Genomic DNA, 12,326 nt, shown 5'->3' with positions numbered 1-12,326 from the left:
TGGAAGCCTCTACACAGAATGCCATAATGAACACAGAGGGTACTGTGAACTGTGCCACTATTTTTAGCAGACATGAAAGCCATTAAGTACAGGCTCAAAAGCAGAGAAAGCTCTCGTTTTAATCTAAGAATCACAGAATAGTTTGGTTTGGAAAGGACCTTAAAGATCATCTAGTTTCAACCCTACCTGCCATGGGCAAGGACGTGTCCCACTGGATCAGGCTGCCCAAGGCCCCATCCAACCTGGCCTTGAACATCTCCAGAATAGATAGGGCATCCACATCCTCCCTGGGCAACCTGTGCCAGTGCCTCACCACTCTCTTTGTGAAGAAGTTCTTCCTTATGTCTAGTCTACACCTGCTCCTCTCCAGTTTATAGCCGTTGTCCCATGTTCTTTCACCACAAGCCTTTGTAAACAGTCCGTCCTCAGCTTTCTTGTAGCCCCTTCAGGTATTGGAAGGTTGCTATAAGATCTCCTTGTAGCCTTCTCTTCTCCAGGCTGAACAACTCTCTCAGCCTGTCCTCATATGGGAGTTGCTCCAGCCCTCTGATCCCCCTTGTAGCCCACACACAAAAGTAGTGCTGACAGTGAGCAGACTGAATTCAGACCAGCCTTACAGTACACTAAGTCAGTGACTAAGACGAAGCCTAATAGAACTTAACAACGGTACAGCAGAGAAAAGACAAATTGAAAGAAGAGGTAGAGAAAGAAAGCACGGAGACTACATTGAAAGATGATGGAAGTTGCACTGGCAATTTTTATTTTTCTTGAAAGAAAAAAAGAACCTGTAACAATGCTCAAGTTAACGAACCATTAGAGTACCATTTGGCAACAGGCCTCTGCTGCACAGCATCGCTAACATCTTCAGGAGTTTGTTGCACCACCTTCTTCTTTGTATTTATATCGTAGGCACTCTGCTGGTTGAAGTGGTTATAGCTGATGTTTCAATGACCACAGCTAAAAAAAAATAATCAAAGGAAGAGAATATTTATTACTAAGCATACCTATTCTTACACAAATTACAAAGGAAAGCCAGTACTGTAATGATACGACATATATAGGTAGCTTTTCCTCCATCATAAAAAGATGAAGTAATGCATGAAATAAATACCTCTATCGCATTACTCAACATGCTCAATCAATTCATTTTTTCGCTGCCAAAGGAATACGGTCCCATAGCTGCAACAACTGCTCTCCAACTTGTGGTTCCAGCTCCTAGAAATGAGCAGGAAAAAATATTTACACTGCTACTACTAATCATATAGAACCATTTATAACAAAATTGTGAGAGCAAGTTCCTGGTGATTGCCTTCAGTCTTTCTGAAAGAGTTCATTTCTCTTGCTATCAGGTATACCAAAATAACTTCACATACTGGAAGTTTGTTTACTGGGGCTTGGAAGGAGACAAGAACTTTCACAAGCAACACTGGCCTACAGGTTGTTTTGGGCTTTTTTCATTCATGGTAAGATGTCCGTCTGCCCAGGGAGGTGGTTAACTCGCCTTCCCTGGAGGTGTTTAAGGTGTGGGTGGATGAGGTACTGATGGACATGGTTTAGAGATTGGTGGGAATGGTTGGACTCGATGATCCGGTGGGTCTCTTCCAACCTGGTGATTCTATGATTCTATGATAAGAAAAGAATTCTGAGCAGACACGCTGCCACCATATACAAGAACATAGGCATCATATACTTTGTACCTTCCACAGGTCATATCACTTATTAACTAAAGATTGTTCTCCACATCCTTTTAAGTTTAATTCAGTCAAGCATAGTGGTGAATGTTGAAATGCAAGTCACAGTAATACAGTGTCTCTTGGTAGAATCATGGACATTAATAGAAAAGAGTCATTTGTAAGATTGCCAAGACTGTTTGGGTATTACTAGCCACTTACAAGAGAAGCACTGTTAAGTCCATTATGTGCTATGTTCCTTTCCTCATTCTTACAAGTGGAGACATTTTAGTGAAGTAGTGAAAAAGATGACATAAAAATTTTAGCTCTAGACTCTTTTATTGGGAAGATACTTGGGGAGCAGACTGGGGAAAACAGAAACTGCCACAGAGAACTCTTGTGTCAATTCTCTTCCAGCTTTTTTGAAGTTGCATTTGGTTTTAAAAGACTGGAGCTTTATTCTACCCCAAATCTCAAGATTCTCTTCAGACTTTACAGGAAACTCAAAGGTATAATTATGAATAGTTATTTGGGTCTGACAGACTACTTCAGGGAACAAATCTGAACAGAGATAAATCTTCAGATTCAAAATTACAAACTCCAAAACCATTTATTTTTGGAAGCATCCAGCTTTAAATAATTTTAAAACACATATTAAGCAAGAAATCACTTTTATTTTATCAAAAAGCCTCCATTACTTCACAGTAATGCATTAGCAGAACGTACACCAATGAATCAAGATTCAGATTAACAGATACATGAGGACAGCTGAGACAAACATCAAGGCCAAACAAGGTATCGCATAACAAGGACTTTAGAAAAGAAAAACTTTACCTGGCCATCTCTGCTCATCTGTACTTCCTTATTGTCATTCCAAGGGTTGAGCAAATGGTGTGCAAACTGAAAAGGAATGCTCTCTTTTCGGATCCATTCCACCTTAAATACACCTCCAAAACCAGCAGAACCCCAGTCTTGACTTTTCTCACACCCTATCTCTGAAGCCATTCTAGCAAATCCCTGGAGCAAAAAATTGAAATAGGAAAGGGAATTACGGCACATCTGCTTACATTAGAAATAAGCGACTGGACTTCATACAGTACTTTCAAATTAGTTTCAAAGCAATGCACAGGCTCTCTTCCATGAAGTTGGATCTTTTATAACTTACATCTAGATAGTTCAAAGAAGCATCATTTTTTTTCCACTTCAAACACACCTTCTAGAGTTTGACCACAGAGAATGTTTCTCAATTTATCTCTCGAAATTACCATCCAAAACACTTTTAAACTGTGTAACAGAGGTTGAAAAGGTGTTGTAAAAACATCTGAAGTATAAAGAATCAACGTTCTACTACATAACAGTCCATTAGCTATTCCTTGCTAGGTGTAGTTATCTGCAGAAATCAATCCATGCTTCCCATGTTCCCTCCATGTTAACAAACTTTCACACAGAATTAAGAGTATAGCTGTTCTTCAAAGAAAGAAGTCGCTTCTGTTTCCTTTTTCAGCAGAGTGGGAAGAAATTCCAAGCAGGCATGTATTCAGAAAGAAAATGAAAGAAGCTCCAAATCTGAGATCGCTTCTAAGTTTTTTTACAGATGCTCCAACTCACACACAGGACAAACAAAACAAAGCAGAAAAAGACCCCCACTTATCACCACACCCCCAACTTATCAACTATTCAGGCAAGCTTAAGCCAGCTAAGACTTCAGGAGCCCAAGAGATGCAGTGCACTACGTAAGTCAGCAGCACACACTACTGTTGTAAGATGCGAGGCCCTATACAGCTCAAGCCAGACTTAAATGGAAATTAATAAAAGGAACAGAGGAAAAATAAAGGTGGAAAGTAAAGAGGCACTTGGTAGAAGAGAATATTAACATGAACATAATGCTCACATTCCCATGAATGTCCAGTGCACTATCAAAACTAGAAGGGCAAGGCAACATCTATCACCTACACTCCTGACTTCAGCACATCTTTCCCTCATAGTTTCCTTGTGTAAGAGCCTCAATACAACAGCCTATTCTCAGTAACAAACAGCATGCTAAAAATTACTTTCCGATATTATATCTGCATTTGCCAACTCATCATACGTATATCTCGCTGTAAACCCTCAGTGGTACCAGCAAGACAGCAGTACTTCATCTAGCTCATCACATTTTGAGTTCAGCTGACTTCCACGAATAGCTTATATATACGAAGGTACACTGTACTTTGTTTACCTGGAACAACTGAGTTTAGCCCTCTCCATAACACACCTAACCTGCAACTGAGCACTGCCAGGTCAAGTCAGTGATTGGCTATAAACTTGTCAACAAATATTGACAAATACCTTGCTAAACTTAAAGTCAAGACATAGCTATGGAAGAATCGTGGTCATGACTTTCCAGCTTCCTAACTTTCAGAAAATAGATTTCAGGCAGAACAGATTTTATTAAAATTTCTAAGAAAGACATTTCTGAGTTCCCTCTCTTTAGAGAGCTGTGACTTGATTATAACTGCTTGTTCACTTACAATATTTATTTTGGCATGCCAAGAATAGTCCAAATCCTCCATTTTGTTTGGGAGCTTTGTTTTGTTATTGTTGTTTTAAAAGGATGAAAGTGGGCATACAGAAGAGATGGGGCCTTAGGTAACCTCATCTAGTGGGATATCCCTGCCCACAGCAGGGAGGGTTGGAACTAATGATCTTTAAGGTCCCTTCCAACCAAACTATACTACGATTCTATGATTACTCTGACTAAAGATGTTTAAAGGCAATTCAGTCTTAGCCTCTGAGTGACAAACTGAGTTAGCTAAAAGGGCACATTTCAGAGAACAATGTATTCTTTCATCAGCAACTGGATACATAGGCTTGCTACTCTACTTATTAGAAGGTTAGAAGTCACAAGCAGGAACATCCATGCTACATGTGGTCATTTGCTATGGTGACCTAAACCATCAACCAAAACAACTATTAAGTATTAACTAAAGACTCACCTGGAAGTGTCCAGACCCTTGAGCAGAAAATATTAAATAAATCATACTGCTCTCCCAAAAGGCTCTGTTTAGTTTTTGTTCACTACTTGAAGTAGCAGACCATATACCTTTCTGTTGAGAAATATCAATGTTTTGCAAGTTGCTACTTTTCATTATAAAGTACCGAACTGGCAGGTTTGATCTTGGTGAAGAAGGTTTGGAACCCTGGAAAAATTAAATTAAATTAAGCTACAATAAAATATGCCAGGCTTTAGTTCTAAACTTTTACATACAAGGAAACAGAAATCTTTTGACTGTACTCCTACCCTCCTCTAAATCCTACATGGAACACAGAACCTATCAGCTGGTACCATCAGAGTTGGTTTTGAAATGTATTTCACATCTATTTTACAGTTTGTAAGCACTTTCCAAAAAAATTCTTCATTCATAAAGGGTAGCAAACAAGTATAGCAGAACAGGCCTAAACAGTCTAGTGATTAACAATTTGAAGTCTGACACACCTTCAGATGACAAAAAATTAATATCTCTAGACTGTAGCCTGAAGCACACTACTCACATTTCCACCTCCAGGAAAAGTAAGTTTTTTCCCTTTTACATTAGCTGAATGTAAAAACAGAAATACTTAGGAGGAATTATTAAATCCCTCAATGAGTCTGCCTAGAGGAACAATGGGTTTTCCTCTCAGTGATCTGCTTAATATTACTGCAGTTTTCTATTCAAGTACGTAGGGACAATTATGCCAACAGCTGCATTAAAATATGTGCTTTGTTAAAATAACTAACATAAAAAAGCAAGCAGTCACAATTTGGCAGACAACACAAAACTTAGAGAATCGCTATCAATTAATGCTGTTACAGAAACAGAGGAGGGCAGAATCCAAAGGACTCAGAAGTGCATGTACTAATTTAGAAAAAAAAAAGGACTATCATAACAAGGACTCCCAGCCTAGATTTTAAGTTCAAGAAAGAAATAACAGCTGTTAAAAATTAAAACCTAAATTAAATTATTAATCTATCAATACAATAGCTGATAGTTGCTGAAAGAGATCAGCAAATTTATTTCTAAAATTCTATTAATTTTGAAGAGTGGGGTGATTTACAAGAACTCTACCTTTCCAGATACTGGAGAACAAGGACTGGCACAGGGGCTAGGATAGCTACTGCTGTCTGTAGACTTCACTGATGACTGATCTGATCTGTCAATTGAAGTTCGTTTGGAGAGGTTTTTTTCTTCATACTTCTTTGGCTGGTGAAGTGCAGGAGGTGCAGATTTCATGAAAACTCTAAAAAGTAAGGGAGATACACGACATACCAGGATTCTCCTAAGTGGTCACAGAACAATTTATATCTATGTATCAGCCTACTACAAGACTAAATATATTACAGTAATTCCAAAACCAGACTAAACACTAACTCAGAACGTACTGACCATCTGCTGGTTTTGAATGGTAAAGTTGAACTTCTACTGCTACTTCTTCCCAGCTATCACCATTCACGTACAATATTTCTGTCTCCAACAGTAGGCAAACATATGAAATACCTCTCAAAGAAATCACAACTACAGTGCAGCATAGGGCAGTATCAATTCTTTCAACTGTATTTCTATGGTTGCTTTCTTTTTACTACTAGCAGCAATTCAAGTAATGCTTTTACAGCTTTGTAAATGACAACCTACAGTCTCTAGAAGATCTCAAAAACTTACTTTTGGGCATTAGAGGAGTCAGAGAATTCAGTATCTGTGGAGCTGTTGGCTGGCCTCCCTGGCCTCCATGTAGATGGCAGAAGATCTTCAGGAGACATAAGTCTTGGTCTCTGACCGATTCCTGAAGGCTGCTGCAAACCTGCAGCCTGTTCTTCCACACTTAAAAGAGCTACAATTGCTCTTAGAGCTCTTTCATCAACTTGAGACCATGGTTTAGCAGGAGCTCGCACACGACGCTGAAATAAGCTATGCCACGTCTGCCTCAGTTGCAACAGTAAAGCAGAAGCCTGTAATGAATTTCAATTCTGTTAAAGGCAAGACAGGTAATATGCCTTTCCTATCAGGCAGCATCTGGCATTCTAAAATTAACAGGGTCCAGATGGAAAAGCAGGGCTGAAATGCCAGCAATGGGGCGAAAACCCAATACTTAACCCAAGCTGCTCTCTTTGCGTTCCTTGGGTGCAAGATCATTTTTAGAACATTTTATTTCAATAAGCTCTGCACTAAACTTAAAATTACATTGTAAATCTACAGGAATTCTCATTTTTCACATTACATTTCTATTTAAAAGAAACCAAACAACTGTTAATGCCTTATGCCCTTCCTCTCAATTCACTCTGTGTTCACGCACTCTTTCTTCACACCTGAGGGAAAAGAATTAAGTGACATTTTTCTGAGGCATATTTCTGCTCAAACACAATGACTGAACTTAGACTACTAGAGTTGAATTCTCATGTTATCAGTAATGCTTCCCTTTTTAAAAAAATCTCACTTTTCAACACCTCTACAAGATGTTACTAGAGCAAATAAATCTGTTTCATAACCCAGAACCTACCCTACCTGCTACCACAGCCAGAGCTTCTCAATGACCTCAAGACTATCTTCAACACGAGTTGTTTTTTTTTCTTTTTTTCTAAAACTTGGCAGTAACTTCCTTTCAGCAATTCCAAGTTAAAGCACTTCATTTCAATCCAACTTTTGTCATCCTCTCAGAGAAGCAAATACCCAGTAAGCCATCACGACTGTTCACTCGACTACCGCTCAGATTTTTGACTAACCCAGCACAAGCTACAGTCCAATATGCGCTCAGAACAGTGCTATTGGGTCAAACTGAGATGATCAGATAAGCAGGACAGATGGTTAGAAAGAGCTGAAGGTTCATCATGCAGCCAATACCACCCGCAGCTTGCTGCCTCCTGCAGCCATTACCTGCAGCTTACCCAAAAAGCTTTTGAAGCAGGTCCAACAGTAGCTGGGCTGCTGAGACCTTCCTGGTGTGATAGAGGGGAAACCCACACCGTGACAGAGAAAGTAGCCGCCCTCCCCTCTCACTGCCAGCCTCTGCAGCTCCCTCTTGTTCTTGAGTTTGACCAGCAGGTCTTGACTCAGCCACGCTGCTCTCTTCCCCTTCCTGCCTCATTTCCTACATGTGGGGACTGAGTGCTCTTGTGCTTCATGGAAAGCATTCCTAAATATTTGCCAGCTCTGTTCCACTCCCTTGTCCCCGAGGATCATGTCCCAGGGGGTCCTACTGAGCAACTCTTCGAAGAGCTGGAAGTCTGCTTTCCTGAAATTTAGGGTCCTGATTGTGCTCCTCGCCTGTCCCCAGTGCTTGATCACTGCAGCCCAGGCTGCCTCCAATCCTAATGTCACTGATAAGTTCACTCATATTAGTCACCATGAGGTCCAGCGTTGCGTCCCCTGTGGTTGGGGGTCTCTTAGCTGGATTAAGAAATTATTTTCAATGCACCCCAGGAGTCTCCTGGACTGCCTACAGCTTGCTGTGCTACTTTTCCAGCATATGTCAGGGTAGTTGAAGTCCCCAAGCAGGACTTCAACCTGCAAGTGTAAAGCCTCCTGTAGCTGGAGGAAGAAGGCTTCATGAGTTGGCTCTCTCCATCAGGTGGCCTGTAGTATACACCAACCACAAGGCTCCTGTGTAAGAAAAGGTATTCATATAAGAAAAGACTTATATGACTGTGGCTGGCAGGCAGGCAGCAGGGCACGTCCTCTTCTCCAGACAAAAGAGCCCAGACCAGCCAGTGACCTTGGGGAACACAAATTCCCTGGCTGGACTGTCTTTTTTATAACTGAGCTGCAGAGGCATTATATGGGCTTGTTAACCAAACATTACACCCCACCTCTGCTCCCATTCTGTGCCAGCTCTGTCCTTGAGGTACCTGGGGCAGGCCAGGGAATCCTTGACAAGGAAACACATTCCTTTATGGGCAGGGCCCTGCATCTATCATATAAAGGCAATACAAGCCTCACAGCTCCACTGTACCCACCGTCTCCAGAAATACTCTTACAATGACCCAGTTAGTCTTCCAAAGGCAAAACCAACCATCATGGAATTATAAAATCACTAGGTTGGAAAGGACCCGCTGGATCATCGAGTCCAACCATTCCCATCAATCACTAAACCATATCCCTGAGCACTTCCCTGGGCAGCCTCTGCCAGTGCCACTCCTTGTAAATCCAGTTCTCCAGGCCCTTCACCAGCTTCGTTACTCTTCTCTGGACTCGCTCCAGAGCCTCAACATCCTTCTTATACCCAGTAAGCCATCATGACTGTTCACTCGACTACCGCTCAGATTTTTGACTAACCCAGCACAAGCTATGGTCCAATATGTGCTCGGAACAGTGCTATTGGGTCAAACTGTGTCACTTACACAGTGACGGAGAAAGAAGAAGGAGCCCTCCTCCTCTCACTGCCGGCTAGGTAAACTGGTTCTATTTTTCTGTTGGTCATAGGTGCATGAATTGAATTATAGGTTAAAAGTTACGAAACCTTATGACCTGAACGGTGAATAAATGAAATCATGCAATAGGCTAGTATGGGCAAAAGGGGATTGAGCCCCCATTTATATTTCTTAATGAGCTCAGGAAATAAAGGTTAAATGATAAGGTACATTGTCCTGTAGCTCTGAGAGACCCAAATGGACTGTGACAGCCATTCTTACAGAAAATTCTTGCTTACCCAAATGTTTCAGAAATCTTTCTAGAAGCTGCAACATAAACATCCTTCTACAAGAAACAAGCACAAGGTACTTACTTCACGGTCCAGTTTGACATGGAGCCATTCATTTAGCTCCAGTACTGCCAATTCAGCAGTTGTTTCGTCCTCATTCTCGCTATCACTGTTATCATTACAGAACACACCCTCTGAATAAAATATAAAAGGTACACGAATATTTCTATATTATTTCCACTTATATATAAAAGCCTGAATACTACTGTACTACCAGCGATAAAAGCCATTTTCCTTCTACATTTGATTTTACAAGGTGAACGCTTGTAAAAACCACTTTAATTTTCTGCAAGCATACCTCAGTGCAAATTCTTCGCTTCAGTTAGCGGAACTCAAGTATTCAAACCTTTGAGGGTCTTGCTATATAAGCACCTGTATTGATGTGATCCAACTCACTCATGTACCTTTATCAATATCAACAAGCCATTACCAAACTTATATCTAAAGCTGTTTGCAAAACCACACACTGCGCATATATATATGTGTGTGTGTATGTATGTATATCTATATGCATATGGCAATGGAAACATTCCAAATCCAAACCCCACTGTACCTTGAACGAATGACGGCTCCTGCAAAGCATCACTTGCTAATCTAGCTGGTCCACAGAAGAGTGCTACAGTGATAGATGTTACCACAGAACAGCATCGGATACTTGCTACCCTGTGAGCTCTCATCATTTCATCATATACAAGCCAGTCTGTAGGGAGTGCCTGAATGGCTGCAGTTTGTCCGTTTGCTGGGGGAATCTGTGCAAGAGCAAATAAGACTAGGCTATTTAACCCTCTAGTTGCAATTCAAATAAACCTTAACATATTTTATATATGCAGAGATAAATATATATTTATGTAGTCAAATTAATACACACAAATTAAAAAAGCAAGACGTATTCACCCAGACTCAAATTATCCTACTATCCTGAAGCAAAATATTCTGCTTTAAAGGAAGGATCTTAAAAAAAAAAAAAAAAGAAAAGAGTAGTTTTAGAGCAGAACTATTATGAGTAGGGATTGTTATACAGAATCATGGAATCATGGAATCATCAAGTTTGGTAAAATACCTCTAAGATCATCCAGTCCAACTGTCAGACCGACACCACCATGCCTACTAAACCATGTTACCAAGTTGCACATCTATATGTTGTCTGAACACCTCCGAGGAAGGAGACTCCACCACTGCCCTGGGTAGACTGCTCCAATGCTCCACCTTCTTCTCAGAAAAGAAGTATTTCCTAATACCTACTATAAGACTCCCCTGGCACAACATGAACACATTCCCTCTCTTCCCCTCACTTGTTACTTCACAGAAGAGACCAACACCCACCTCACAACAACCTTCTTTCAGGCAGTTGCAGAAAGCCATAAGGTCTCCCCTCAGCCTTCCCTTCTCCAGGCCAAATACATCCAGTTCCCTCAGCTTATCCTCAACACTTTCCATCAGCTCCAGTGTCCTCCTTTGGACACACTCCAGCATCTGAACGTCCTTCTTGAACTGAGGTAATGCCTCACCACTGCTGAGCACAGGGGAATGATACCTTCCCTACTCCTGCTGGCCACACTATTTCTAATACAAGCCAGGATGCTGTTGGCCTTATTGGCCACCTGGGCACATTGCTGGCTTGTGTTTGTGTCCTTCTCTGCCAGGCAGCTTTCAAGCCAAATATCTTTAAAACAGTTTCATAACTGGGAGGAAAGGTTACCATTTTGTCTCATTCTGCCTAGAAGATGGACTAACTCAATTACCTTTTGATGAAATAATATTGGAAAAATGAACTGAATCAAATTATTTTATCAAGTGCCAGGAAAAATATTTTCTAAACACACAGTGATTAATGCAAATGCTACTATTAAAGTACTGACAACTATGAAGACACATTTCTGTAACATTTCATAGAGCGTAGTCCTCTTTTTTGTCAACTATAAATTCAAAGTGATTTTACCTTTTTATACTGAGGTTGACTAAGAACAGAGGTAGGATGGAATCGCACTTTCTTCGCCTTTGGTCCCGTTAAAATCATGCTTTCTCTGTCTACATGAACTAGATTGGGATACATCCCAGCCACTAAGGCAGCTTTAACTACAGCCCAGTTTTCAGAGTTAGTATTAACATATTTCATATCGGCTCCTCCTCTGGCTCCAACAAAACCTGATGAAAGAGGGCAAACGTGCTATATTTGCTTGTATTTAAGATCTACCTTTTTGCTTCTCAAAAGGAATTTGAAAAAAAAAAAAGTACATTTTTCACCACTGCCAACCATAACAGGATCAAGAAAAAATTATTATGCTTACAATCCTCCCTGATAAGGGGTTTTACACAAACATAGAACAGAATTACTTTTTAAAACACAAAAGCATTTCCTATGGAAATAATTTATTAGAACATGCTTTCAGTTATGTTAGCTGCTTCCTGGCCACGCCTCACTACAATATCTGCACCATGCCCAGCATGAACATGTACCGGTCAATTGCAAATCAAAGAAGGAAAACGACATCAGTGAACACTATTGTTTTTACAGTTTGTATGCACTCATACTAGGTATACACTTGACTCCAAAACTACATTAATTTTTTTTCAAAGCTATTTACCTGAGGCTCTAAGCTGGCCAAGCAATTGTGTTCTCCTTCCTATGATGATTTCCATTGTGGCTTGACACAGGAAGTTCTTTTCACAAAAGGCTCTCTCCCAGCCATCACTGCGTGCTTTCTGCCATGCCTGGAAAGAATATTGTTTTTACATTTGCGTATTGATTTGACTAGCTAAAATTTAAAAATGCATCTTTTTTATTATATCAACAAAATGAAGGCAAAAACCATTCTGAAAGAAAGAAAATGTCCCAAACGAGACTTGTTTTTTTTTTGTTAAATACTAGATTCTCATTACCTATTCCCTAAGTTAATACAATGATTGGTATGTTAAGTTATTTTAAGATCATCATATTCAGTTATCAGT

At 40.3% G+C, this 12,326-nt stretch overlaps 1 protein-coding gene across 3 annotated transcripts in view; it reads right to left on the bottom strand.

The window, feature by feature from the left end:
• Positions 1-726: 726 nt before the first annotated feature.
• LOC138733958 (3'-5' RNA helicase YTHDC2-like) overlaps positions 727-12,326 on the bottom strand; it is a 34,515-nt gene continuing 22,915 nt past the window's right edge. For 2 of the 3 annotated variants that reach the window (XM_069881479.1, XM_069881481.1), the window contains 10 exons: positions 11,963-12,089; positions 11,317-11,522; positions 9,931-10,126; positions 9,402-9,511; positions 6,347-6,633; positions 5,756-5,927; positions 4,646-4,849; positions 2,505-2,687; positions 1,112-1,215; positions 727-957 (listed from right to left, as the gene is read on the bottom strand). In XM_069881479.1, coding sequence (XP_069737580.1) covers positions 1,144-1,215; positions 2,505-2,687; positions 4,646-4,849; positions 5,756-5,927; positions 6,347-6,633; positions 9,402-9,511; positions 9,931-10,126; positions 11,317-11,522; positions 11,963-12,089 — 1,557 coding nt within the window. In that variant the 3' untranslated portion in view covers positions 727-957; positions 1,112-1,143. Of the gene's footprint in view, positions 958-1,111; positions 1,216-2,504; positions 2,688-4,645; positions 4,850-5,755; positions 5,928-6,346; positions 6,634-9,401; positions 9,512-9,930; positions 10,127-11,316; positions 11,523-11,962; positions 12,090-12,326 lie in introns of those variants that run through there. The other variant, XM_069881480.1, reaches the window with a different exon arrangement.

This window comes from Phaenicophaeus curvirostris, unplaced genomic scaffold, assembly GCF_032191515.1.
Source record: "Phaenicophaeus curvirostris isolate KB17595 unplaced genomic scaffold, BPBGC_Pcur_1.0 scaffold_50, whole genome shotgun sequence".
In the NCBI taxonomy this organism is placed as follows: Eukaryota; Metazoa; Chordata; class Aves; order Cuculiformes; family Cuculidae; genus Phaenicophaeus; species Phaenicophaeus curvirostris.
Note: the sequence above shows the minus strand (reverse complement) of the source record. Positions and strands in the feature narration are given on the sequence as shown.